Source organism: Phyllostomus hastatus, unplaced genomic scaffold (assembly GCF_019186645.2).
Source record: "Phyllostomus hastatus isolate PE091 unplaced genomic scaffold, TTU_PhHast_1.1 phas_contig_29, whole genome shotgun sequence".
Taxonomy (NCBI): Eukaryota; Metazoa; Chordata; class Mammalia; order Chiroptera; family Phyllostomidae; genus Phyllostomus; species Phyllostomus hastatus.
Genome location: NW_025333835.1, coordinates 42,254,580 through 42,281,189, shown reverse-complemented (window position 1 = coordinate 42,281,189; position 26,610 = coordinate 42,254,580). Strand labels below are relative to the sequence as shown.

General features: G+C 50.8%; 1 protein-coding gene across 1 annotated transcript in view; it reads right to left on the bottom strand.

Annotated features, from left to right (window-relative positions):
• WDFY2 (WD repeat and FYVE domain containing 2) overlaps positions 1-26,610 on the bottom strand; it is a 119,415-nt gene that overhangs the window by 9,203 nt on the left and 83,602 nt on the right. Inside the window, exons 4-7 of the mRNA XM_045839290.1 lie at positions 19,831-19,885; positions 17,649-17,799; positions 11,612-11,724; positions 5,336-5,462 (exon numbers count right to left, since the gene is read on the bottom strand). Of these exons, the coding sequence (XP_045695246.1) occupies positions 5,336-5,462; positions 11,612-11,724; positions 17,649-17,799; positions 19,831-19,885 (446 nt within the window). The remainder of the gene's footprint in view (positions 1-5,335; positions 5,463-11,611; positions 11,725-17,648; positions 17,800-19,830; positions 19,886-26,610) is intronic.

Genomic DNA, 26,610 nt, shown 5'->3' with positions numbered 1-26,610 from the left:
ACAAAAGGGGATCCGATTGCTTGGTCGTTTTTGTTTGAATATTTTTCTCTTCTGAGCTCAAACCAATGAAGAATCCTGTACCCCCCGGGGAAGGAAAGCCGCTCTTTGAAATTTGGATTGGCGGTGGTTTGTGCTTGCCTCTGACCCTTGGTGGAAGCTGTGGGACGGCAGCCGTCCAGCTCTCTGTGTCTGTGACGATTCTGCTTGGCCTTGGCCTTCACAGTCTGTGGTGCGGGGATGCTTTCCTCTCCCCGGAGGGTGCCGACGAATTAGATGACAGCTCGTCGTAAATGATAAGCTTGTTCTGTTCGGCTCATGAAGATGCACAAGTGCTTTCACAGAAAATAAGGAACTTGAAATAAAAATTTACTACCAGACTTACTACTAGGCTACTAGACTTAAACATAAAAATTATTTTCTAGAAAATGCTAACTTAATAAAATTTTAAGACTCCACGTTCACAGAGTTAAGGTAATGCTTTGGCAGCTGAGACTGGTATGGATGAGTTGTAAAAGACAGCTGTGTCTTCCTCTGGTTGACCAGTTCATTTCTCTGACATTTTTATAGGGTAACAGGCCAAAGAAGTGAGCGCTATGCCTGTATGTTTAAGGTTATAAAAAATATAAATTTGTGTTCAATTAAGTTGCATAATTTTCCTGATAAACTTTTATATAAATAGTAAGTATGTTTTATAGCATATCAACTCATAGGTAATTCCCAAGATCTTCAGGTAACTTAACACAGACTAATAAACTGAGGTAACCAATAGGTTAATCATTATCTAGGCGCCTGCCTAGATAATTTCTAAGTAACTTAGAATACCCACACTTTGACTAGGAAGCATATTAAGTGCATGTATATTTGCTTCTCATTTTTATAGTCTATGGACAGGCTAGCAGTGAGTCATGTCAATGAACGGGCGCGGTGTTGCCCTTTACGGGGGTGGAAGAATGGTGGATGGGCCACGGCAGAAATTCCCGTGTGTCCGTGAGCTCTGCTAGTGCGCCCGCGTGCCCGTGCACGACGGACAGTTCTTGATTCTCCGCACCCTGCCTCCTCCCGATTTCCCCTATGAAAAACAGGTTCGTTCTTTGGTTAATTATTATAATTAAAGTGGGTGGTTGAGACTACGCCAGGTCCAAAAGAAAAAAAAAAATACAGAGGGAGTAGGTGTGTGTGGCAGGGTCTCCATGGAAATGCTACAATCAGAGAGAAACTGTAACCACATCCAAACGTGTACAACGGAACACCACTCAGCCATAAGGGAAGACGAAATACTGCCGTTTTGTCGGCGTGGATGGACCTTATGCTAAGACTATTATGCTAAGTGAAACAGTCAGAAAAAGTGCAGCACCATGTGATTTCCCTCATCTGTGGGACATAAACCGAAACGTGAGGACACGGACCGCAGTGCGGTGGTTCCCGGAGGAAAGGGGGTGGGGTAGGGTGGGGTGGGGGGGTGCAGGGGGCCTACCATGTGGTGACAGAAGATGGATTCACTTTGGGTGGTGAGCTCACAGTTCTCACAGACCTCATATCAAAGAAATGTACACATGAGACACACAGATCTCCCATCACAGAAATGTGCACGTGAGACCTGTATGGTCCTCTTTACCAACGTCGCCCCAATAAATGTAACAAAAATGATGAAACAGGTCTTCACAAAAAAGCAAAAGCTTACTTTGTGAAGAGTCACAATGTTTATTAACAAGAATCACTTTGACTGCCACTCGTTAGCCCTCGCTCTTGTGACTGTTTGACATGCACTGTATCGCCCGTGTGTCTTGACGGCCTCAGAGGGTTCTCTCCCCGGCGTCACCCTCCCTGCAGAGGGGTGAGAGCCGGGATCAGACAGCAGAGCTGCCGCACGGAAGCCTCCACAGCCGTTGGCAGCGGCTGGGTCCGTGCCCACTCTCCGTCCCCTCTTTTTGGTGAGATTCCGCCCTCTAGGAGAACTCGAGTTCCTAATGCTTTTATCTATCACGTGTTTGGCCAAGTAGTTAAAACCAGGAAGGACCTTTCTCCCCCTCCATCCTACTAACTCCCCAGTGCTACAGTGAGGAGCCTTCCTACACCTAGGGTTTGCCAGGACAGCATCTGCACCCACGGGTCCTGCCTGTCCCCCCAAACCCAGAAGCAGCTGCTCGCGAGAACTTCACTCGGCGATGGCCAGGTGGGGGGCGGTGCGGTGGGCAGCGGGGTGTGATGGAGGTGGGCAGAGGGGGAAAGGGGACCTTCAGTAAAATGAAAGAAAGAATTTTACTTCCTTTTAGAACTTCACATACAATTTACCTGACACAGGAGGAAAAAGCACACATTCTATGTATACGTGTTTATGAACAGCCTATTTATTTCCCAAAAGGCTTTGAGGAGGCCCGTGACCCAAGTCACACACGCGGCGAGAACAGGAAGAGAGGAACCTGGAGCTGGGACCGTGACAACAGTGAGCAGACACACAGGCTAAGTGTGCCAGGGGTCATGGCCACGACCGGGCCGCAGCCAACCTGCAGTTCCCAAGGAGGGACCAATGCATTAAATTGCCAAACAGTCTCAGCAGCCTAGGAAAACACTTACAAGAAAAATTAGAGTCATAAAGCCGGTCATGCAATGTTTGATACTACCTAAGACTGAAAAAGGGTCTAAAAGCCCACGCACGATGACTGGATTTGACAAGGTGGGCACGGGGCAGTAAATGTCCTGATTTACGCTTCGATAATATCCCACTGGTAACTGACACTCGGAAAACATAAGTGGTCTGTGAAACTGGAAGCCTTCCCCCTGCCTCTCCCTTCACAGAGCTAGCAGCGATGAGCACGTTCCCTGTGCCGCAGGGACCGAAACTACCACCGTGCTTCCAGTGCAGACAACCTGGATCGAAGCAGAACTTCCTTAGCTCTTTCTCCCCCTGGACCTGGATACCGTTTTGCTATCATCAATCACTCTGGCGCTAAAAAAGCTCTCTTCGCTTCCACGGGATGCTCGCCCATGAAACCACACCGGCTGCCAGAACGCGGAGCTGCTTACACGGGAGGAGAGCGTGCAGCCGCAGAACCGGGACAGAAGCCACAGGGAGCTCTAGTCCTGCCTGCTCCCCCCAACCAGCCCCCCAGTTCCCCAGCTCGCCGACCTGGCCCCCCATTCGGAGCTCTGACTACCGTTAGTCTCGCCGGGGAAGGCGGGAAAAGGGGTCACCGCGGGGCACCAGCAGGGCTGCCTCCAGCCCGACAGAAGCTCTTTGGCCTCTAAAGGAGAAACGAGACAGAAAACATCTCTGGACACAGCTGGGGTTGGGGGTGTGGTGTGGACCACTTGTTATTATTTCGTCCTCATTTGTCTGCCTCGGGTGCCTGAGGCGGGGGTGGGGAAGCCCCCGGAGCTGCTGGGGGAGCAGGAGGGTGGGGTTCACAAAGACGGCTTGGGAAGGAGGCGCAGGGGCGTCCGACCCACTCCAACAGGGCGACACCGACGGACGGACGGACGGACGCTGAAGGCGTTTACTCCTCCAGCTCTGTGATGCCAGGGCCACCCTCTCGGGCGAAGACCTGCGAGCCTGAGTCCCATGGAGCACCAGGCAAGAGCCTCCTGCCATGACTCCCGGGGAAAGCCAGCGCTTACTGGGGCTCCGGCCCTCTAAGGCCTAAGGGTGTGACCTCCTCAGGGTCAACTCCGAGTCCAGTCTGTTCCATTTTCTCAACGACCAACTCTGCGTTTCTTAGCCCCTGGAGGCCTCCTGGTTTAGGGGGCGTTTCTCTGGGACCGAGGGACTGTACCTCTCTACTTTACAGCTTTTCCTCGTCCCAAACAACATTTTCCACGAGACACTTGGCACCCGGTGACGCTGGTGTGGAGTGCCGTGCAGCCTACCCCCCGGGGACGGTCCCGCTACACGGCCTGCGGCCCTTGTCTACCACTGTGTGAAACAAAACTACTTGTAAGCTCCTCCGAGCAAGTCCAGCGTTCAAAACCCGCGTTCCGTTTCTCTGAGCGAGCCCCGGGTGACAGGAGTGCCCCAGCAGGCTGCGCGATGATGACCAAGTGCACTAAACAGGACTGCGCTCCGTTTCTCTTCTGCACTCGACGTGGGCGGTGCCAGCTCCTTCTACATGGTCTCCATGCATGTCGCCCGGCCACGGAGAGACATACCAGGAAGGGACGCCTTTGAGGAGCCGACGACAAGGTCCACGTGGCCCCACAGGCCAGCTGTTCTCCCATGTGGAAAAGGAGGGCTTAATAGCCCCATCTCTAAAACGAAAAACTCTAACACTAAAATAATTCCCTGGGCACGGGCCCTCCGAAACGGAGTTAGTTCAGTAATCCCAAACCGTGGCTTTGACTACCTGGGAGACTCTCAAGACGGGCGTTTCCAGGCCCAGCTCCAGTCAGAGCTGGCGGGGCGCCACCCGGCCAGATCCCGGGGGCACTGCTGACGCCCGCGGTGGCGACCGGCCGCTTGCACCGCCGGGTGAACACCTCGCAAGCAGAAACCACTCAGAGCTCCGCAGCAGCAGATCCGGAATCCTTCTCTGCAGTTTGACCCGACTTTGCCCCCGGGGGACTGTGGGCAGCGTGGAGCAGGACAAACCCCCCGTGTGGTCTGAGTTCTCCAGCAGGGAGCTGCCTGGGAGGCCTGCTACCCCACGGCTGCCCCAGCTCCGGGGGGGCAGGGGGCGGGGCGGCAACGACCCAAGTCTCCAAAGACAGGGCCCAGGAATCCATTCTAAACAGATTCCGAAGGTGCTCTCTGGGCATGGGCACGGCCCAGTCGGACAGACGGCTGCTCCAAGGAAACGACCAGCCTCCTCTGCTTTTGCTTTCGGCTGCCTGAGCTCTGCCTGTGTAGGGCAAAGAACCTGATCGGAATGTGGGGGGGCGCACCCGATGAGCATGTGCGGAAGGACCAGATGTGCAGGGCAGGGGAGAATATTCTCTCTGCGTTTCTCCTTCAGCTGCCCGAGTCTTGAAGCCACGTGTGACCCCGACTACAGAAATTCTGTAACCCTTCAGGGCTTGCACTTCTAGCTCTTTCTCTTGCACTCTCAAATTTTGCACTCTTATAGTAACCCCCCTGGTTCCAAGTTTCGCCTTTTATTTATTTGCTGTCACTGTTGTATCTCACAGTTTCGGCAAGGACGCTCAGGCCCCCTGCAGGATAAGGTGGGGTGTGAGTACACAAACCGACAGGCGGCCATAAATCACAGTGGCCATTCTTGGCTCCCGGGCCCCGTCCCTTCCCACGCTGAGCTCGTGCCCTGGAGAGCGGCCCACACTCCTTTGTCCCTGCTTTCAGCCGGGAGCCTTTTCCCAAGCGTTCTTCACGAAGCACCCGCAGTCTTACTTGTGTCCTTGGAGCTCGATGGCCGTCCCCTTTCTCCCGCCGATGTCCCACATGATCACGGAGTGGTCGGAGCTGCCCGAGAACAGCACCCGCTGGACAGGGTCCCAGCACAGCGCGGTCACCCCACCTGAGAGGCCAGACAAGCGGCACGTTAGTCACGGAGGGACAGCGCCGTTCACCGGGGCAACGGGGGTGCGAGCGGGCGGGGTCTGGTGCGGTTTCTGGCACACGGTAACGTTTCTCTGGGAGGGACAAACAATGTGCCCCCAAAGGGAAAAAGACTGGCTCTGAGAATGAGAGTCCCACAGTCTAAAGCACTTTTTCCCAAAATGTAAATGTGCCACAAAATCAGTTACTATAAAGGCCAAAGAGAAATGAAAAAGGCAACTGACTGACCTTTAAACAATAGACATAGTTCTCGGCCGAACGGAAAACACGGCACTGCCTGGAAATATTAGCCATATTTTTTTTAACTGCTGTCTACCTTCTGCCCAGACAACACTAGGTAAGAAGTTTACAGGGTTTTAAAAAGCTCGGTTAGATTTTGTAATCTTGAACATCAGCTATAATTAGACAAAAACTTCAGAATTTGACATTTCTTTCCTCTCTTTGGAAATTTAACTTTATAGATTCAGGGCAAATCATTTCCATCCTGACAGGTCAGCTTCTGCAGCTGTAACAGGGGTTGCGGCCGGGATGGCGACCCCCGCTGCTGACGGCACCGCCGAGCCGGCCCCTGCAGCACCCGCTGCGTGGGAGTTGGAGTGGGTCTCACACGGTGCCGCTCCGTAAGCGGCACAGCATGGACCAATGGACCAGGCTATTAGCATCGCGCTGTGGGTGTGGCTACAAAATAAGATGCGGATGGTTGTCTCCGGCAGTGCCCTGAGATGCCTACAAACGCTTAAGAATGTGAAAAGTACTTTTTCTTTTAAAACATTTATTGAAAAATACTAAAATCTGAATTTTTTTTAAATAAAAACAGTATGCTCTGAAAAGAACATAAAATAGCTTCTTCTTCGTTGGAATCTGATGTTTTTCTTCTTTACAGTATAAATCTGTTCTAATAAAGTGTTTCACTTTAAAAGCTTTTAAGAAAGTTTCTCTTATATAATTGTGAGAGTTTTTTTTCAAGATCAAAAGGAAGAAAACCCTCCACTATTCTGAATTATGCTTAACAGTGTCTTCCTACACCTGCACAACATGCCGCTTGTATTCAGTGCATGTTTCTGTCCATGTAATTGTCTCCTTCCCTCCCCACTTCCTGCCCCTCCACCCACCTCACACACTCACACACACTCACACACACACTCACAGACACCCCACAGCACCAACCAAGCGCAGAGCCAGCAGCAGACAGGCCCTGGTATTGTCTGCTAAATGAATGAACAGGCAGATGAATGAAAACACAAAAATCTTTTTTTTTCATCCATAAATCTTATTTGGAATTCCTCTGTGACACTTACTTAGCTAGCCTTTCAATGCTAAATGTTTCCTCCTTCTGCAGAACTCCTCTCCTTCTTTCCCTGCTATTAAACTCCATGGTTATAGTCAAACAAAACAAAACAAAACAGAAAACCACCCCTCGGTATCTGGCCGTGTCCTAGCTGGGGATATGCATTCTGTTCTGCCAAACGCGTGTTCATTCCCACACAGTACCTGGGTGGCTTCTCCTGTTAGACCCCCGAGGCAGAGGCCCCCAACTGTCCACCAGACTGCTCGGCCCCTTCCGCGGAGCACGGCCCGGACGCTGCTGTCCTGCCAGGACCACGCGCCCCACCCTCTTGGTCTAGGGGGCGCGTGGCCAGTGCTCAGCAACAGAACCCAGGAGGGAGCCCAGAAAGTACGCAGAAGCACTAACAATTTGCATGTGTTCCGGGCCCAGGCAGTCAAGATGTCCCTTCTCCACCTCCTCCTTGTGGCCACCGAGACCCCACGGCCTGCACAAGCTGCGCTGCAGGGGGAGCCTGGGTCCCACGGGAGGTAGATGAGCAGCCTCCGCACGGGATTGATACGTGAGCGAAAAACCCACTGCCGCTGCGTCACGGCCCGGAAATGTAGACAAGTACTTGTTAGGGCAGCTAGCTTCACTGTTACAGTACTTGGTGGACCGTTAGAATAAGGCTGGCCCAAGAGGAAGGTGGGGGTCACCAAGAGCTTCATAAATGTCAGACGCATGAAAAGAAGTTACTAGTTTAGACCGTGAATATCGATGCCTAGACTTTAAACAGAATTTAGCCTCCAAAGCAATCCCTCACAAACTCTGAACTGGTTCTTCCTCCAAAAGGCGTCTCGACTCCAAGCACTTCTCACCACCTCTACTGCTGTCTTGGTGCGAGCCACTATCATGCAGAGCAACTCTCTCACACACCGGCCAGGCGCGTGGAAACCAGCCCAGCCGGGCAGGTCGCAGCTCACAAAACTGCATGTTTACTCAGCTTGCCATCCAGCAACCTCACGTCCAGGAATGTGTCTTGAAGGCTCTACTGCCCCCACCGCCACCAAGTAACACGAAAAAACACACGGGCACAAGGCTATCCATCGCAGCGTTGTGTGGAACAGCGAGACATTGGAAACAGCCTCAGCGCCCCTGCCAGGCGGCGGGTGAGTGAACCACGACGCATGCACACAGAGTACTCCGCAGGTATGAAGAAGAATGAGGATCTCTCGGGTGGAGAGAACGTGACTTCCAGGACGGACTGTGAAGTGAGAAAAGATAAAGTGCCAAAGAATCACCTACGTTATGCTACCTTTCATCTAAGAAACTGGGGGTAAATGAGACATTGAAGAGATTCATCCACAGCAGGCGTGTGCAAAGGCTGGGGAGAAGGGAGGAGGGAGAGCGACACTCTTCGCAGCGTGCTTTTGTCTGGTTCTGAGTTTGTTGCACATTCTCATAAACAAGTAATAATTAAAGCGATGAGTGTGTGTGTGTGTGTGTGTGTGTGGCGGCCCCACACAGGAATGTAAGCAGAAACAAGTGAACCTGGCCATTATTACAAATGAACGGTGCAACCACCACACTCTAAAGCAGGGCGGGGGAGAAGTGAGAACAGTAACTTGGGAAAATGTTGACAAGCCACACACAGAAAGATCTGAACACAAAAACAGCACCCTAGTTAGTAGGTTTGCATTTCGGGGGGGCAGGGCAGTAACGGCTGGGAAAACTCCAGGGCAGGTGGAACGGGGAAACCGAGACAAGAGGATTAAACATGGCCAAACGGTGTGAACAGCTGGACAGCCAGCGGGGGGGCACGGCAGGACCTCATCGCCCCGACCAAGGACACCTGACAGCCAATGGCCCACGGCTCTCCTCCCTGACCGGAGAACACACAGCTCAGGTCTCCCTGGTCTGGGAAAAGAGAGGGCAGAGACCCAGTGAATGCCACTTCTGCCAGCGAACCCCGGGGACAGGCGGAGTCCTGGGAACAAGTGGCCTCTCGGGGTCCAGAAGGAGCCCACTACATCGTCGGAAGAGCTTTCCAGTGTTTGCGTCCCCACGGAATGTCTTAGATGCCCTTGACCAGCTGTGAATGAGTTAGTGGTGCTGCGGCCGGACTGGCAACGGGCAGACACCGCCGTCCAGGAGTAAGGGCGAGTTAAACCGGAACCTGCTGCACGGGCCTTCGTGTCAGCTAGTGGCCTTCCTGGGCCAGGTCCTGTCTCTCTCAAACACAACGTCATGATGAAATCCTAAGACAACGCTTTAAACGTTATGAGAAAGACAAGATACAATGTCAAGATAACACGTTATATTGGAACTACCTCACAAGGCAGGGCACCCGTGGGCCACACCCGGCTCACCACGCACCGTGGGCGGCAGCAGCTACTCCCCCTCCCCCTGCCCCGCGCCGCCCTGCAGGCAGCGGTGCGACCTCCGCGCACCCCCATGAGCCCCCCGCGGGGTGAGCGCCAAAGCTCGGGCTCCGCGTCTGGCCCACTGATCCCCGATCTGGGACGGGCCCGTCCCTCACGCCTGCGGGGCTCACCGCCTCAACTCTGACCCTGCGTCCACCCACCTCTCGCGCTCCCGTGACCACGGCCACACGTCCAGGTCCCAGCTTTCCGAGGACACTCGCCACCCACTGCCAGAGCAAGCAGCCCCTGTGCTTGAAGACGACGCCCTGGCGGCTTCTCACTGGCACCAGGACAGGGCCCTCGTGGCCGGAAGGACCCTCGCGTCCCTCCCGGCTGCCCCACCTCCACCTCCGAGGTCCGGCGGAGAGCGCTCCCACGTGTTCCCGAGAGCGCCGCCCTCTGGCGCATCTCCACGCCTCGGGCCGCACTGGTTTTCTCTGCCTGCACCGCTCTTCTCGCTTTTTCGTAAATTCCACCCGCACTCCTCCCGCGAAGACCTTCACTCCAGCCGCAGCCCCGCTCCGGGGGAGGCGGTCCTGCACCAGCCCCCCTCCCCACCCCCCCACCACCGCCATCCGAGCGAGGCGCCCCTGCCGCCCCGCGCTGGCACAGCGGGCTTAGCTTCGGCCTCTCGCACTGGGCCGTGGGGAATTTGAGGACAATGGCTGTGCCTTCTCTTTCTGTGACTGAGGGTAGTGGCTCAGGTCAACCAGAGACAGCACGGAGTGCAGAGAGAGGAAGGGGCGGAACCCCTGGGGACCGCAGAGGAGAGGAGAAAGGGCAGCGGCAGGCCCAGAGGGACCTGCAAGACAGCGTGTGCCCAGGGACCAACCAAGGAGCACGGGGACCCGCAGGACGCCACGGGCACTGTGGGAGATGCGCGGTGAGGCCCAGGTAGGATACGGTCTGAACGCGCCGTGGGATTCGGCACCCCGCAGGCCGCCTCGGGGAGAGCACTTGAAGCGGAGTGATGCGGCCGAGGAATCAGGCGGGGGGAGTCGGAGGCAGGCCCTGACTCGGGCTGAGAGTGACGCGCTTGCACCGGTAAGGACGGGCTCCCTCGCGGTGTCACCTGCGGCGGGGTCCTGCCCCAGGGGCTGCCAGCGCGAGGAGGGGGCCGGCCAGTGGGCAGACCCAGGACAACACTCCCAGGAAGGAAGAACAAAGGGCCCCCAGCTGAGCGTGCCGGGGAGCACGCGGCTGACGGCGCGCACACCTGGGAAGGAAGGGAGGCAAGGTGGCAGGAGGCACGGGGGAGTGAGGGGTCAAGGCCCCGGCTTCTCAACAAGGAGGAGAGCAACTGGAGTTGGAATAAGGGTTTAGGGGAGTGAAAGCTCAGGAGGCCGAAGTCAGCGGGGAAACAGGGTAAGATTCTTGAGGGGGTGGGAAGAGTTCTGGGTGGGACCAGGCCAGGCTGGCCAGGGTGTTCTGGGGAAAAAAGAAAAACCCAACCAGAGAACTGAGTCCCGGCCACAGGGGTTGTCCCTGTGCATTCCTGCTCCCAAAGGCGGAGACGACTCAGATGAGCTTCTCAACACCTTTTTGCCTGGATTTAACATTCTCGCCTTCCTTTCGGAAATCCTTTGTGACCTAAGTACTATCATCCCATTTATACCCCCACTCACCTACTCTTGCTCTTGCATGATGTCTAAACTCAATATCAGCCTTGTTCTGTGCTCAGCGGGGGTGTCATCTGCAGACGCCCACTGAGAAACCACGGAGACGGGCGGGGACTCAGTGTGCAGGGCTAACATCCCATATTAAAAATACTGGTGAAAAATCAATCCTCGTCATCTGTTCCAGGCCTTCAAAGCCCAAACATGGGTGTTTTCTCCCACTGCACCTTGTTCCAACGACCCTGAGCAGACCAGGAGCACAAAGGGGCCTTGGGCTGTGAACTGGAAAGAGCCCCAAAGGAAGGGCAGCAGACGAGGAACTTCTACCTTGTGGTGCGACCCGGCTACCCGCGATGAACATGTTTCTCATTTCATCTGTCTTGGAAGTGGGGGTCTGTCTTGCCTCCCTCTCCTCGATCCAAGGAGGGCAAGGACAGACTGAGGCAGCTGTCCCTTTGGCTGGCGGGGGTTTGCCCAGTGGCCACACGGTCTCACACCAGGTCTCACTGACATGTGCCAACGCTGGCTTTCTCCAGGGCCGCGTGACCAAGACCCAAACCGCCACACTTTCCAAACAGGTGGATTCCGATTTTTGTGTTTGGGCTGATGTCGAAAACCTCTGACATTAGGCCGCACTGCGCCGCACGGAAACCAGTCACGTGCGCCAGGCGGGCCTCTGCGCCAGCCCAGGCTGCGCCCCGTCACCTTCCCCACGTGGTACCCCAACCGCAGACCACGCAGCTCGGGGTGCCCGCTCCCCGGGAGGGCAGGGAGCACGGGCAGGTCCTGCGGTCGGCCCCACCTGTGTGTCCTCTGAAGGCTGTGACCAGGCTGCAGGTGTCCGGCTCCAGCTTGAGGATGGTGACTTGGCCCGAGTGGTCCCCAAGGAACACGTGCCGGGTCTCCACATCGAATCTGTCATGTAGGCGTTAAGGACTGTCTCTCGGGACTGAGTGGGGGGCTTTGCGGAAACAATAAAGGGGGGCGGCTCGGACATCGCGCTGGAAGATGCAAAAGGAGACATAAAAAATGAAAAAGGAAGGCACGGTGTTTCTTATCGGACAGTAAGGCCGAACGGGATAAAGGTGTGTCCATTCTCACAACGTGAATTTGTAAATTTAATATGATCCCTATAAAAATATCAGCACTTTTTCCTAGATCTAGATATGTTAATTCTCAAGTTTATATAGAAAAATTGATAAGCAAGAAGAGCCAGAAATATTCTGAAAATAACAGGAACATGGATGGTGAAAGCTAGCCCTATCAGATATTAAAACATGTTATAAAGTGTCTCTAATTAAAAATGGGGTGATGGTGTGCAAATGGACCAATGCGACAGAACAGGAAATCTAGAAATAGACCCCAAAACATATAGAAATTTGCTTCATGTCTAATAAAGGTGGCTCTTCAAATGATAAGAAAAAGATGGAGTAAAAAAAAGATACTAGTACAATCTGGATAGTCATTTGGAAAAATTAAATAGGATTTGTATTTCACATTATATACCAGGACACATTCTGACTGAACTAGAGATCTAAATGTAAAAAGTTAAAAATGTAAGCTCTGGATGGAAGAGTTCCTTTATAACCTTGAGGTGGGAGCAGCTATTGCTATTCAAAAACACAAACAGCCAACACATACATAAGCAAAGCTAAAAGACCAATTGGAAAAAATATTTGCAACACAAGTCACAAAAAGCGCAAATCCCTAACGTATAAAAAGAGCAACCAAGAAAAAGTCTCTGGAGAAACAGACAAAATATAGGAACGAATAGTTCAAGAGATGAACATGGTGCCATGCAGAAACAGCATTCCCCCGGCAGGCCTGGCTGCTCTCCTCCGAAAGGCTGCCCCACAGCCTGGCGTGGCGTCGGGGAACGTGGGCCCCGGGAGTCGCCACCATGAACAGGCGAGAGTGGCTCCCTGTGCCGTAACTGCACAAACAACATGGCTCATGACAGACGCCTGCCTGGGGGGTCTGAACGTTTGGCATGTGCCACTCGGAGACCGCCCATGCGACCAGTCTCCAGCAGAAACCCAAGGTGCTGAGTCTCCAGTGAGACCTCCAGGTTGAGAATGCCTAGCAATCCTGCGTCTGGAGAGCTGTCCGCGAGATTGACGGGCCAACGTACAAAATGGCACGTGACGGGGGCTCTTCACTCCATGTGAACCCTGCAACAGCTAAAGTTTGAAAGCAAGGCGAAAGTCCATCAGACAGGGACTTACTCCATCCACTATGGCACATCCGTGCAATGAAGTACTATGCGGGGGGAGAAAAAGACCTCCAGGCCACAAGCAGATGGACACGCAGTAACGTTCAGGATACGTTACTAAGTGGGGAAGAACCGAGATACGTACGAGTGTGTGCTCACGTTCAGAAAGGAAGGCCCAGAAGGGCGGGTCCGGCTCTGACTGCAACGGGCTGCCTGTGCAGGAGGGCGGGACGAGTGGGGGGGGGCGGAAATGGGAGCGAGACTTCTCTCCCATCACATATGGTTTCCATTCGGGAACCTTGTAATTATTTTACACATTAGAAATATTCATAAAATTAAAACAAAAACATTCCCCAGACTGACAGTCATGTAAAATGAAGGAACCTGAATATCAAACTGGTGATACAACCAGTTAACAGAACTATTTCCAGTGACTCTGAAATGCATTTTGACCGTGTGTCCTTTGTGGAACACAGCCCGAGGAACAGAGAACCGCAGAGAAACCTAAAATCTCACTCAGCAGTCTTGTTACTACAATTTTACTGGCATTATAAAGCAACGCAAATAAACCACAGGACACAGCGGATAAGGAATTACGTTAACGCGTTAGGAACCAAGATTTTTCAGCCCAAGGTAAAAGAACCAAGTACAAAAATAAAGTAAAAATCTTACAATGTTGCATTTGAATCAGAAGTATTATATGTAATTAAGTTTCTTTTCCAAAGCCAGACACGCATGTATCTTCTAGCCATCTCTAAATGCTAGAGGCGGCAGCAGCGCCTTGCAGGGCCGGGACGGGAAGGGAGAAGAGGAACTTGCCGAAAGGCAAGGAGGCTGCCTTACAAGCTGCGGGGCTGTACCCAAAACACGCAGGGATGAGTCACATCTCACTGACCTAAGCCTCATTCCAAGGCACTTAGAACTCCCGTCCCAGTTTAGTTTAGAACTCGAGCAGCCTTGCCCGTCCCCCCCCCCCGCCCCCCGCCCCTTCCCTTGTTCCTCTCCCCTTTCCTCTCCAGACAGGCTCTAGAGCTGGGCGGAGGGGGGAGGCAAAACCTCCTTCCATTCTCTTTGACTTCACCCTTTTGAATCGCCTTAGCTACTGGGTATAATTTAATTGCCGTTACAAAAGAAAACTCATTGTCTAGAGAGCTTTCACGCTAACAAGGCTTTAAGAGCTAATGGGTGACGTGGCCACACTGTTTCGTTTTCAGCTTTCTACCTTCTCCACCCCCTCTCCTCCCCTTTCCTCACGTGCCACCCAGTGAGAGAGGCAGGCCCCTCGGCCTTGTGGGTGTAACTGGGAGGCAGGAGCAGAGCCACCGTCTTCAGTGACAATGACCTGGCAGACCTGTCCTTGTGGGGAGATGCTGTGGCCTCCTGTTACGGCCCTGCCAGCCCTTGCTGTGTGTATGTGTGTGTGTGTACACACATATGTGTATAATGCTTTGTCCTTCCTACGTGGATGATCCAGTGTTGGACTTCTTTGATGCACATCAATGTTTGGTTTTATTTAGCAAGGAAAAAAAAAAAGGACAAAGGAGCCAAGATGAGGGGCTCCCACTGGCCAGAGATGGAACAATGTGAGTATTTAAAAAAAGCAATTTACTGAGATACACTGAATATATTTTTTAAAAAAACAAACCAACCATAAGAGTTTGTAAAAGATCCCTCCTGGAGGTAACCAGGGCACTAAACCTCTATCTGAAAACGAGCGATTGGAGAAATCGTTTAGAATGTATGCTGCTTGTCCCGTGTCAATCGTATTTCAGGGTAATCAGATAGCCCTACCTAAGTGAGGTGAAGTTCTACCTTATAGAAGAATTCCAACTGATACACGTGCAAAATGATAGGATTACAAAGCCACCATTTTGCAGATTGGTGAAAGAACCGGCTCAGGCCCCGATCAGCCCTGGCAGAAACCCTTCCGTGGGAGGCCGGGGCGGGAGGCCGCTGCCAGCCCCGCCCCGCCCGAGCCCCGCCCCCACCCGCCCCGCCCCGCCCCGCCCCGCCCCGAGGAAGCCCCGCCTCCCCGGAAGGACCACAGCCCCAGGCGAGGTGCATCCCGCTGCGGAGCCACATGCCGCACAACAGCGCCATCGCCGAGTGTTCTTGCCAAAAGCTGCATCTGCACGGACTCAAGGTTGTAGAGGGAACTTTCCCAGCAGAGGCGCAGTTAAACGACCACGGCAGGAAGCGGCGGTCAATTGCGCGTCTGAAGGAGGACCCACTCGGTACCTCGACAACGGCATTAAAAAGGATGGGGTGGGGGGGGTCCCTGGTCTGGACGGAGAGACTGAGGAACTAACTAGGACAACCTGGTCCAACGCGTGGACTTGTCTGGCCCCAATTTCGAGCGAAATCGCTGCAAAAAGCCACTTTAGAAACGGTAAGTAAAATTTTAAAAATGGCTTGGTTATCCAACAATCTCAACGAGTGATCATAAATTTCCAGGAGTGATAATGGAGCATCATGGTTATTTTCAAAGGTCCCTGTGTTTTCAGAGGTGCCCAGTGAGGTCTGTCAGGATGGAATGACGTCAGCTCTGGGATTTGCTTTAAGATGCCCCAGCGAATGAGAGACAACGCAGAAAGGGACGGGAGTGTCAACAGCGGACCGGAGTGATTAAGAAGCATGTGGGTGTCCATGATGTTTTTTTCCAACTTGGTACAGGTTTTGAAAATTCTCATAGCAAGATTTTCTTTTAAAAAGTGAGGGAGAACAAAGCATAACAAATCCTTCCAGTCTCAAGAACAAGGGAGAACAGTTATACTCTACAAACAAGTAGATGTATGTAGAACTATATTCAGATTTATATGAAATAAGATCGCCTTAAATTTATCTTGATTAATTATAAGAATACAGATTTGAAAAAAAAAAAACAGACTCACTCCGATACCCAGCAGTCTTTATAACTGCAGGTAAATAGTAGAGTTCTCTAAAAAATATGAACTCCACTCAAACTATCTGGAAGAGGGCTGAAATAAAATTATGTAGTACAACCTCAGAGCCCGAGTGACTGGCGTTAAGTGTGATGGGAGGAAACATGAACATCGAGGTCACCTTCATCGCCCTCCAGCACGCTTTCCCCTGAACAGGACTAGACCGGAGGGGCTATCTGGTGGAAAGACATTTCACTGCCTAGGTGACATCCCGAAAACATCTCCCCCGTGAACGGAATCTTCAGATGAAGACCAGCTGTGGGAGCTTGAAAAACGGGATCAAACAGGGAGGGCCAGCGACAGGACGGAAAGGGGAGGCCAGACAGAGAGAGCGCTGGCAGGTTCACACGGTAGGAAGGAAGCAGGGGAGGAAATGGTTCTGTTTCCTCCCACCAACCTGCCACGGGCCCTCCGACCCCCAAATTCTCACCCTGGTGCTGCCAGGGAGCAGTCCTGTGACCTCGAGCAAGCGGGCAACTGCCGGAGCCCCTCTGGGCCTTGGTTTCTACACTATGAAAGTGGGGAATTGTGTCTTTTTGTGTTCGCTTCACCTCACTGTCTTCGTGGTGCACGAAGGAACATTATATAGAAGCACCACAAACACGCTCAGGGGCTGCAAACCTAAGTTACTCTTTTTCCCTTCTCAGCACCATTATTAGAGTTATTGTTGTTGTTGATGTTGGTATTAGAGGCCATTTAATATTTGAAGCTTCAAGTCTTTAGCTAAAGCAACCGAAGATTTTGAGGTTAGTCAGAAATTGATAATTCAATTTGTCAACTGGTCAGTCTCTTTGTCTCCCCTGATTCCTCTACTTCAGTTTTGGTTATTTTCATGGCATATTTACTTTCCACGCAAAGGCCTGATGGGAAAAAAAATGCTGAATTCAGTGTGACTCATTCTGTCACTTGGTGGCTTGCATGCATGGCAGAGGTAGAGATGGTAGAGAGTTAGTTCATCTGTGGAGGTCTCTCATCTACACCACCCAGGGTCTGTGATGAAGAGAAATAAGGGTAATGCTATTATTCTGAACATTCTATGTTGTTGCAGATTTGCTGCTTCTTCCCTTATCACACACACACATGCGAACAAAACCAAGCAAATGAAAAAACCTGTCGGTGTGGTCAGTGGCCAGGAGAAGAGAGACAGAGAGGTGGGAGTGGGGGGTGCCCATGAGAAAGTGGGTCTGAAAACTGGATCTGCCCGTGCACCACACTGCACGGGCTGCCCGCTCACAGTCCGCGCACCCGGCAGAGAGCAGCGTCCAGCCCTGGGAAAGTCACGTGGTCTCGGCGGGACTCTCGGGTGGAAGCAGCTCCGAGGCTGTATCTAGATTTCTGTACAAAATAAAAGACTGCATTTCAGTGATGGTTTTATCTCCATGTCCCATCTAAGGCTCAGAGTCAGGGCTGTGTTCTGTCTAGATATCAGGCGTCAGGTCATAGCGGACCACGACCTCTACGCATCAGGGTCTGTTACTTTAGGTGAAATAACCTCACTTCACTCCTCCTGTACAAGGGGTTTGTCCATTTAAAAAGTCTGTGAGTATCTTAACCAGCAGGGCAAGTCAGCAAATTAAAAAAAAAACAAACAAACAACTTTCAAGTTGCACACACCCGAAATTTTCAGGAAAGAAAGAAGTCAGCAGCTGAGTTCCCACCAAGGGGTTTCCTCCAGCAAAGGATACTGCAGGCCCGAGGCCCCGGCGCGGGTGCGGTAGCCGCCCAGGCGGCGGCCGCTCTCGGAGCAGTGCCAGGCGAACTGCTTGTCCTGCCCCGTGCTCAGCACCCACTCCAGCTCCAGGACGAACAGGACCATCGTCACCCGGCTCTGGTGCGCTGCAAACCGAGAGGAAGACAACCACCGTGAGGGAGGCCCCCGTAAGGAGGCTGGTGAGGCTCGGTCCGGAGACACAGCGCTCTCCTCTCCCCTCCCCGGAGCTCGCAGACGCAGGCTGGAAAAGGGGCCCTGGTCAGCGGCTGGGGGGTGTCTCTCTGCAGGGGCACGTCCCTGTCTTTATGTGACGTGGGTGCCACTGGGCTTCACGGAAGGTCCCTCGCGGGACGGAGTGGAGGTGTGGGCCGTGGTCCCATTTGAAGGCCCGGCAGCGGGAGGAGCCCACCCCAAGCCTCTCACTCAGTGCCGGCGGGACTCAGCCCCCCGCAGGCTGCTGACCAAGGGCTTCGGGTCCTTTGTGACTGTGACATGGCCCCGCTCTGCTCCTTAGCCCACAGCGCGGCAGCGGCTTCCCTCGGGAAAGGGAGCAAGGGAGCAGGAGGGGGCGAGCAGGACGGAAGCCCCTGTGTCTTCTGTAGTCTAATCCGGGAGGCCATGGTCAGTCCCTGCCGTGCTTTCGATCCGGCCCACGCTCGGGGACACGAGTACCGTGAGGCAAAGCTCACCAGGAGCCACCTCAGAGGCTGCACTCCACAACGAGTCCCATTGTTTAAATGGCCAACATGATACAACATGTACAACACGATAGCCCAAGAGTTGTAATGAGGACGGTTAAAAAAACACGTTCAAGAACAAAACCTCAGGTCACGTAAAGGAAAATATAAAATGCGTAGGCCAGAAAAGACCAGGAAAAAATGGAAAGGGGTTGGATTTTCACGGCTCTGTTAGAATCACGAAAAAGCGGTCATGGGTAAGAGAGAGTATACTTAGTTTCTGTAGCTCCAACTGGCTGAGCAAAGACCAATAGCACTTGGCATGTGACATCATTCTTTGCTTCTTTATAGGAGTTTATTGTGCCAGGCTGACGACATGCCGGGGGGCCGGGCCTCAAATGCTCCCTCAGCACACGGCACTTCAGTGTCCGGTCACCCGTGCGTGTCTGTGTCCCCCACGTGACTGTGACGTGCTCACGGGCAGACACTACACGTCTGGCTCATGAGTGCAGTCCTCAGTTGTTGCAACAATGACTGGTGCTCCATAAACACAGCTATTCACAAAATTCCCGAGAGGTGGCATGTGAAAAAAAGAGAGACTAAATCTACAGGGAAATGAATGTTGGTTCAAAATCCGCAACTGAAAAACTCCACCCTTAGCATTTTCCCAAGTCGGCATGGGTCGCTATGTCTCTGCAGGCTTCCGAGGAGATGCTGGATGGCCACTAGGGACAAATGAGGCATCGAGATTGGGAGGAAATGACCTCCAAGTGTCACAAGGTCCAGTGTTCTGATCCCTCGACACCGTTGGCCTGGACAGAGAAACCCGTGGCCAGTGTTACTCCCGATCCACGGGAAGGAAATGGCCTGCAGTACTCTGTCGGCGGAGAAGCTACACTCCAACCGTAACTCCCTCCCTCAGGCGGTCTACACGCCACACACACTGAGCCTTTCACAGCACGCAACCAAAGGGAACTGAGCCCGTGAGAAGCGGCTCACTCCCGGCGCTGACCCCGGGCTCCACGCCTGCCGCACAGCTGCGAGCCGGCTGGTGGCGTGGGTGGGAGGCCAAAGGCTGCGGGCTCTGCAGCCACACCGACCAGGTCAAGCCCTGCACTGGACCAGCTGCAAAACCACAGGCCAGTCAGCTTGCCTCTTCGGGCCTCAGCATCTTTTTTTTTTTAATTTTTAAAGATTTTTTAAACATCAATGTGCGGTTGCTGGGGGCCATGGCCTGCAACCTAGGCATGTGCCCTGACTGGGAATCGAACCTGCAATGCCTGGTTCGCAGCCCGTGCTCAATCCACTGAGCTATGCCAGCCAGGGCAGCATCTTCTAAAACAGAGGTAATCGCAACCTCAGCTTCTGGCTCCGTTTTAAAAAGCAAGCCTGCTTTCAAGTACGGCCCCTCCTGTGACAGGGGAGCCACCAGGAACCCTTCCCGAGTCCGGGCCGGGAAGGCACCACTGTCATGCCTACCTGGATAGCTTTTCACAGGAGTCATCTTGTTATAATCTTCTGATAAAATGAATTCCTACAAAAAAAGAAGAAAAATGCTAAGCGAAAGGGAATTCTTTAAGTGGATAAATGTATTTTGGTAAAACCAGGCTGAATAAAGCAAATATCATCACAGAATTACTGATACATCTGACATCAGTATTTTGCCAATCAACTCAGCATTATTGTCCCTCTTTAAAAGTGGTAATCATAACTGTGACTCAATGCAATTATCCTAATTTTTACCTTATAATGGATGGTAATCTTTTTTTGAGTATGCATGCGAAGAAAACTGGATCAAGTTCAGAGTCTTGAAACTGATAAATTTCAAAGATAATCCTGATTGAAATTATCTTTCTTTCTTTTCTTTAATTCTCACCTGAGGACATTTTTTTCATGGTTTTCAGGGAGAGAGGATGGGAGAGAGAAAGAGAAATACTGATGGGAGAGAGAAACATCGATTGTTCACCTTCTTGTGCCCACCCCGACTAGTGGCTACATCAGCACGCTGGGTATGTGCCCTGACTGGGAGTCGAACCCGCAACCCTTTGGTCTGTGGGATGACGTTCCAACTGGCTGGGGCAGAGTATTTTTCTTTCAATGGTGCCATAGCTAAAAATTTGCAAGGCCCTGGCTGGTGCCCAAGTACATGGCAATCCTCTACCTGAGAAAAAATACTTTAAAGATTTTATTTCTACCATCGGTGACTATTTCCCCTTGTCACAAGGGTCTCAGGGCTGCATCCTACTCATCCCTGTACCCCAGGGCAGCTGGCCCAGGAGATGATCAATACAGGTTGATTAAATGAATATCCGAAAGGCACCTCTCCATCTGATGAGATTAATGTGAATGCCAAATTGACTCAAAATAAACTTTTGTGTGACACATATGCACGCTGTGGGGATACATAAAAGTGAGCGGGTGAGTTTCACCTGCGTCACCCGCCTCACTTCCCCGGGCCACGTGGGCACGCTGTCCTCTCCATTGGCTCCAGGAGGGCGAGCAGAGAACGACACGGTATTTGAAAACACGTTCACACATTGTGTATGACGGCACAGTTGCAACTGTTTATCCACTTGATCCTTCGTTACTACTGTTAACCTCTTACTGTGCCCGATCACAAGTTAGAACCACCCCCACCCAGGTGTGTGTGCGCACAGGAGAACGCGTAGTACGCACCGGGGTTGAGCTGCCTGCAGTGGCAGGCACTCCCCGGGGGTTCTGGAACGGATCCTCTGCGGGTAAGGAAGAACTACCGCGTTACAAAAAAGTTATTGCTGTATCGATTTCCTCTTTAAATTGGGAGTTATTTAGAAAAAAACTTACTTATAGGCAGTGTTATTTATGGCTACCTTTTTGTTGCTAGTTTGTAGTTTTACTGGCTTATATTTAGAAAACAATTTAACATTTTAAAAAATTTACTAAGATTTTTTTTATATAGATTTTATTTATTTATTTTTAGAAAGGGAAGGGAGGGAGATAGAGAGAGAAACAGAAACATCAATGTGAGGTTGCTGGGGGCCGTGGCCTGCAACCCAGGCATGTACCCTGACTGGGAATCGAACCTGCGACACTTTGGTTTGCAGCCCGCGCTTAATCCACTGAGTTACGCCAGCCAGGGAAGATTTTCTTCATGGTCAAGATATTAATGATTTTGTAAATGTTCTGTAGATAAAAGAAAAATACTTTCTATCCAAAGTTCTAGGTCTATTTATATATCTATTTAATTAAATTTGACTCTAGTTTGCAAATGTCCTATATTTTTACCTATTTGCCTACTTGTATTTCAAATTCAGAGAGATGGGGCTAAAGAAATGGGCTTTAATTTTAGTGTTTATTATTCTGATTATAAAAGCAATATCTCACCGTACATAAGCAAAAGCCATGAAACAATATTAAAATGGAAATTCAGTTGTCTATAACTCTGCCAAATAGTGAGAATTCTTGTGAACATTTTGACTGTTCTGCCTGCCAGTCTTTCCCCTGGCGTACACTGAACACGTCGCACTGCCGTGGCAGCGCCACTGATACTGTTTGGCAGTGCTCCTTGCTCTCCTAACATTATCACACGGACATTCCTGGTCGTTACACATTCTCTGAAAACGTAAGTGTCAGGCCTACATAATATTCCACTGAGTGCCCATGTCAGATTTTATCTAGTTAGTCCCTGATCATTGCATTTCTTTTTTAAATATGCTTTATTGGTTATGCTATTACAGTTGTCCCGTTTCCCCCCTTTATTCCCCTCTGCCCTGCACACCCCCTCCCACCCGCACTCCCCCTCCCCCCGCTTTAGTTCATGTCCGTGGGTTGTACATGCAAGTTCTTTGGCTTCTACATTTCCTGTACTATTCTTAACCTCCCCCTGTCTATTTTCTATCTACCATTGATGCCACTTATTCTCTGTACCTTTTCCCCCTCTCCCCCTCCCACTCCCTCACTGATAACCCTCCATGTGACCTCCATTTCTGTGATTCTGTTCCTGTTCTGGTTGTTTGCTTAGTTTGTTTTTGTTATTTTGGGTTCCACTGTTGATAGTTGTGAGTTTGTTTTCATTTTACTGTTCATATTTTTAATCTTCTTTTCTTAGATAAGTCCCTTTAACATTTCATAAAATAAGGGCTTGTTGATGATGAACTCCTTTAACTTGACCTTATCTGAGAAGCACTTTATCTGCCCTTCCATGCTAAATGAAAGCTTTGCTGGATACAGTAATCTTGGGTGTAGGTCCCTGCCTTTCATGACTTCAAATACTTCTTTCCAGCCCCTTCTTGCCTGCAAAGTTTCTTTTGAGAAATCAGCTGACAGTTTTATGGGCACTCCTTTGTAGCTAACTCCCTCCTTTTCTCTTGCTGCTTTTAGGATTCTCTTTGTCTTTAATCTTGGGTAATGTAATTATATGCCTTGGTGTGTTCCTCCTTGGGTCCAACTTCTTTGGGACTCTCTGGGCTTCCTGGACTTCCTGGAAGTCTATTTTCTTGGCCAGATTGGGGAAGTTCTCCTTCATTATTTGTTCAAATACGTTTTCAATTTCTTGGTCTTCCCCTTCTCTTTCTGGCATCCCTGATTGCCAGATGTTGCCCCTGATGTTAGAACATTTAAAGATGTCCTGAAGGTTCCTAAGCCTCTCTTCATTTTTTTGGATTCTTGCTTCTTCATTGTTTTTTCTGGTTGAATGTTTCCTTCTTCCTTCTGGTCCAAACCGTTGATTTGAGTCCCAGTTTCCTTCCCATCATTGTTGGTTATCTGTAGACTTCCCTTTATTTCACTTAGCATAGTCTTCACTTTTTCCTGTATTTTGTGACCATACTCAACCAATTCTTTGAGCATCCTGATTTCCAGTGTTTTGAACTCCGTGTCTAATAGGTTGGCTATCTCTTCAAGGCTTAGTTGTATTTTTTCTGGAGCTTTGATCTGTTCTTTCATTGGGGCCATTTTGTTTTGTCTTGGCGCACGTGTTAGGGGCGGAGCCGTAGGTGTTCATTAGAGCGGAGCAACCAGTGGCTGCGTTGTGACGCTGTACGTGGGGGAGGGTCCGAGAGGGACAGTGCTGCTTGCTCCGCTCTCTGCCGGCTTTCAGTCACTTCCCCCACTACCCACAAGCAAAGTGGGCCCTCTGGTGCTGATTCCCAGGTGGGTGGGCTTATGTACGTGCTAGAGCCTTCTGGGCCTCCCCAGCCTCCCCAACGAACTCTCCTGTGAGACTGGGAGTTTCTCCCGCTGCCGCTGCAACCCCCACAGGTGTTTTTAGTCAGAGATCTGAGGCTTTATTTCCCTGCTGGAGCCCTGGGTTGTGGGTCTGTCTTGCTCCCCAGTTGTTCCCCCTGGTTTATCCGCACGAGAATGCGGTCCACCGGCTGCCCCTCAACGAGAGACCTCTCTGCCTGGCTGCCCGTCTCCGCCCCTCCTGCCGGTCTGGGTGAGTGTTTCTTCTTTACTCCTTGGTTGCCGGACTTCCATACAGTTTGATTTTCTGGCAGTTCTGGTTGTTTTTTGTTTTTAAATGTGTTGTTGTCCTTGTTTTGGTTGTGCGAGGAGGCACGCTGTGTCTACCTGCGCCTCCATCTTGGCTGGAAGTCTGATCGTTGCATTTCTAACATACCAGTTCTTCTTCTTACGATGAGATGTCCCTAATAATCCTTGTCTGTTTTATGGTTATTTCCTTTGAATAGTTTTCTAGAAATGAAATTATCGATATAAAAGGTACAAATACTTCTAAAGCTCTAGTTGCCTATTACCAATAATATTCTAAATAGTTTGTGTTCCCTCTATCATTGTACAAAGAGAGTCTATTTCATTCGATTTTAGCCAACATGCGTATTCTAAAAATGATACTACTTAGATAAAAATGGAATTAAAATTTTTTAACACTCTAAAATGTTTATTGGCCCAGAAATGCACATTAAAACAACAACAAGCTATCACCTGAGTCCTGTCAGGATGGCTGTCACCAATAAATCAATAAACAGCAGGTGCCGGTGAGAGTGTGGAGAAGGGAACCCTCGTGCACTGTTGGTGGGAGTGCAGACTGGTGCAGCCACTATGGACAACAGTGTAGAGATACCTCAAAAAATTAAAAATGGAACTGCCCTGTGACCCAGTGATTCCACCTCTGGGAATATATTCAAAGAACCCCAAAACAATAAGCCAGAAGAACATATGCACCCCTGTATTCATTGTAACATTATTTATAAGAGCCAAGATTTGAATGCAGACCAGGTGCTCGTCAGTAGATGAGTGGATAAAACAAGCTGCGGTACATTTACACACTGGAATACTACTCAGCAATAAAAAAGAAAACCTTACCCTTTTTGACAGCATAGGTGGACCTGGAAATTGTTATGCTAATTAATAAACTATTAAGTCAGTCTGAGAAAGACAAATACCTTCAGCCTCACTTGTGTATAGAATATAATGAACAAAATAAATTAACAAACAAAACAGAAACAGAAAAATAGATACATAGCAAAGACTGACAGCTGTCAAAAGGGAGGGGTGCTGAGGGGCTGGGTGACTAAAGGTGAAAGAATTAAGCGAAAAGAAAAGAAATATATATACGGCACATAGACACAGATGACAGGATGGTGACAACCGGAGGAAAAAGGGGTGGGGGAGGTGGGAATGGGCAAAGGGGGGACAAATGGGGACAGGAAGAGACTCGACTTGGGGTGGTGAGCACGCGATGCAGTCTACAGATGAGGTGTTACTGGGCTGTACACTTGAAACCTGTATGCTTCTATTAACCAGTGTCACCCCAATAAACTCAGTAAAGAAAAATAAAAAAATTGATCAGAGCAAAAAATGATCCAATCACTGTAGATATAGAATATGTATTAACACAGAAGCTATGTGCCTAATTTTTCTTCTTAATAATGTATAGCCAGAAGATCATTATAGCAATGTTCTTTTTGTAACAAAAACGAAAAATCCCATTAAGAATTTTGATGGGAATTGCACAAAACCTTTAAATTCAGAAAGAATTGACATTGAAAGGTCTTTTATGTGTAATTAACAATTCTTATAAAGTTCTTCAACTAAGTTTCATATTTCTTTTTAAGATCATTGTCAGATTCTTATGAACTTCTGTGAGTGGGACCGTTTTCCTATTACTCGGTAAACTCCAGGTGAAAAAAGACAGAGTTACAGGTGCTACTTTTGGACTGAAACTGAGAACACAGTGGAATCACAGTTCCTGGGAGACAGGCTAGGGACCCGTTAGAAATCTTGTTCGTAACAGTTATAGGCAGGGTACTCTGTTACACGGAACATTTAACACAGTCCAAAGGCAGAAGAAGGCACTATTCTATTCCTAAATCTAGAAGGAAGAAGGCATGTTTCAGACCGAGTCAGGAAAAGAAGGAGAAAAGAGGGACAACGTGGCGAGCCTGGTTAAACGCTGGTGTTAAGAGCTGGCGTTAACAGCCAGCGCTCTGGGCCGGGACGGAGTGAAGAAAAACGGGGCATGCCACTCAGTGGGCTTCTCTGTGCATCTGTCAGTGCCTCTGCCACTCCTCCTGTGCCTCTGAACTTCTGGGAAAACCAGTTCCTGCAGAATGAGTCAGCTGGATGGCAGCAGCCTTACTTCACTTGGGCAGCACCACGCTGAAGGGTGACCAGCAGCCCAGCCGTTAAAGAACACGCAAGGCCATGCCTGTGTGTGCATGCGCCTTTCGCTTCCTGCGGGCTGTTTCACGGGAACAGCCACCATCTCCTACGGTCTGCAAAACTGCGCTGTCAGGGAGATGCCATGGCTCCTGTCTGCCAACAGGGGTCATCTCGACTGAGTCAGGCCGTTACTCAGCTTTTCCTCTGTGTAAGCGGGAGGCCAGCAGGCAGCACTGAAATGAAAGGTAGGGCCTTGCTTTCTAGTCATCCTGAGACTCTTACACGCCCAAGCTGCCAGGGGTGTCCTGGGTTCTTCTGTGAAAAGCAGGAAGTCGTGGAGCAGAGGACTGGGGTCCGTCCACAGGCCTGCGGTGGAGCTCTGGGTGCCCCCCGGGGACTGGCACAGCAGGAGCACAGGTGGCCGCAGCCCCAACCCTGGGCCAAACTTCTATACGGATCTATCTCTGCCTCCTTCCTTCCCTTCCCTGTCCTCTGTCCACCCATCTGCCCCCCGCCCCTTCTCCTTTCAAAGTGATATTCGACCATTGCAAAATACTCTGTAAGAGCTTTTAAACAATCAATAACAATTAAGTTAAAGAAGCAGTGAGCCTGGCCCAGCCGCCCTCCCCATGGCCTCCTGACACTGCACTCTGCGCT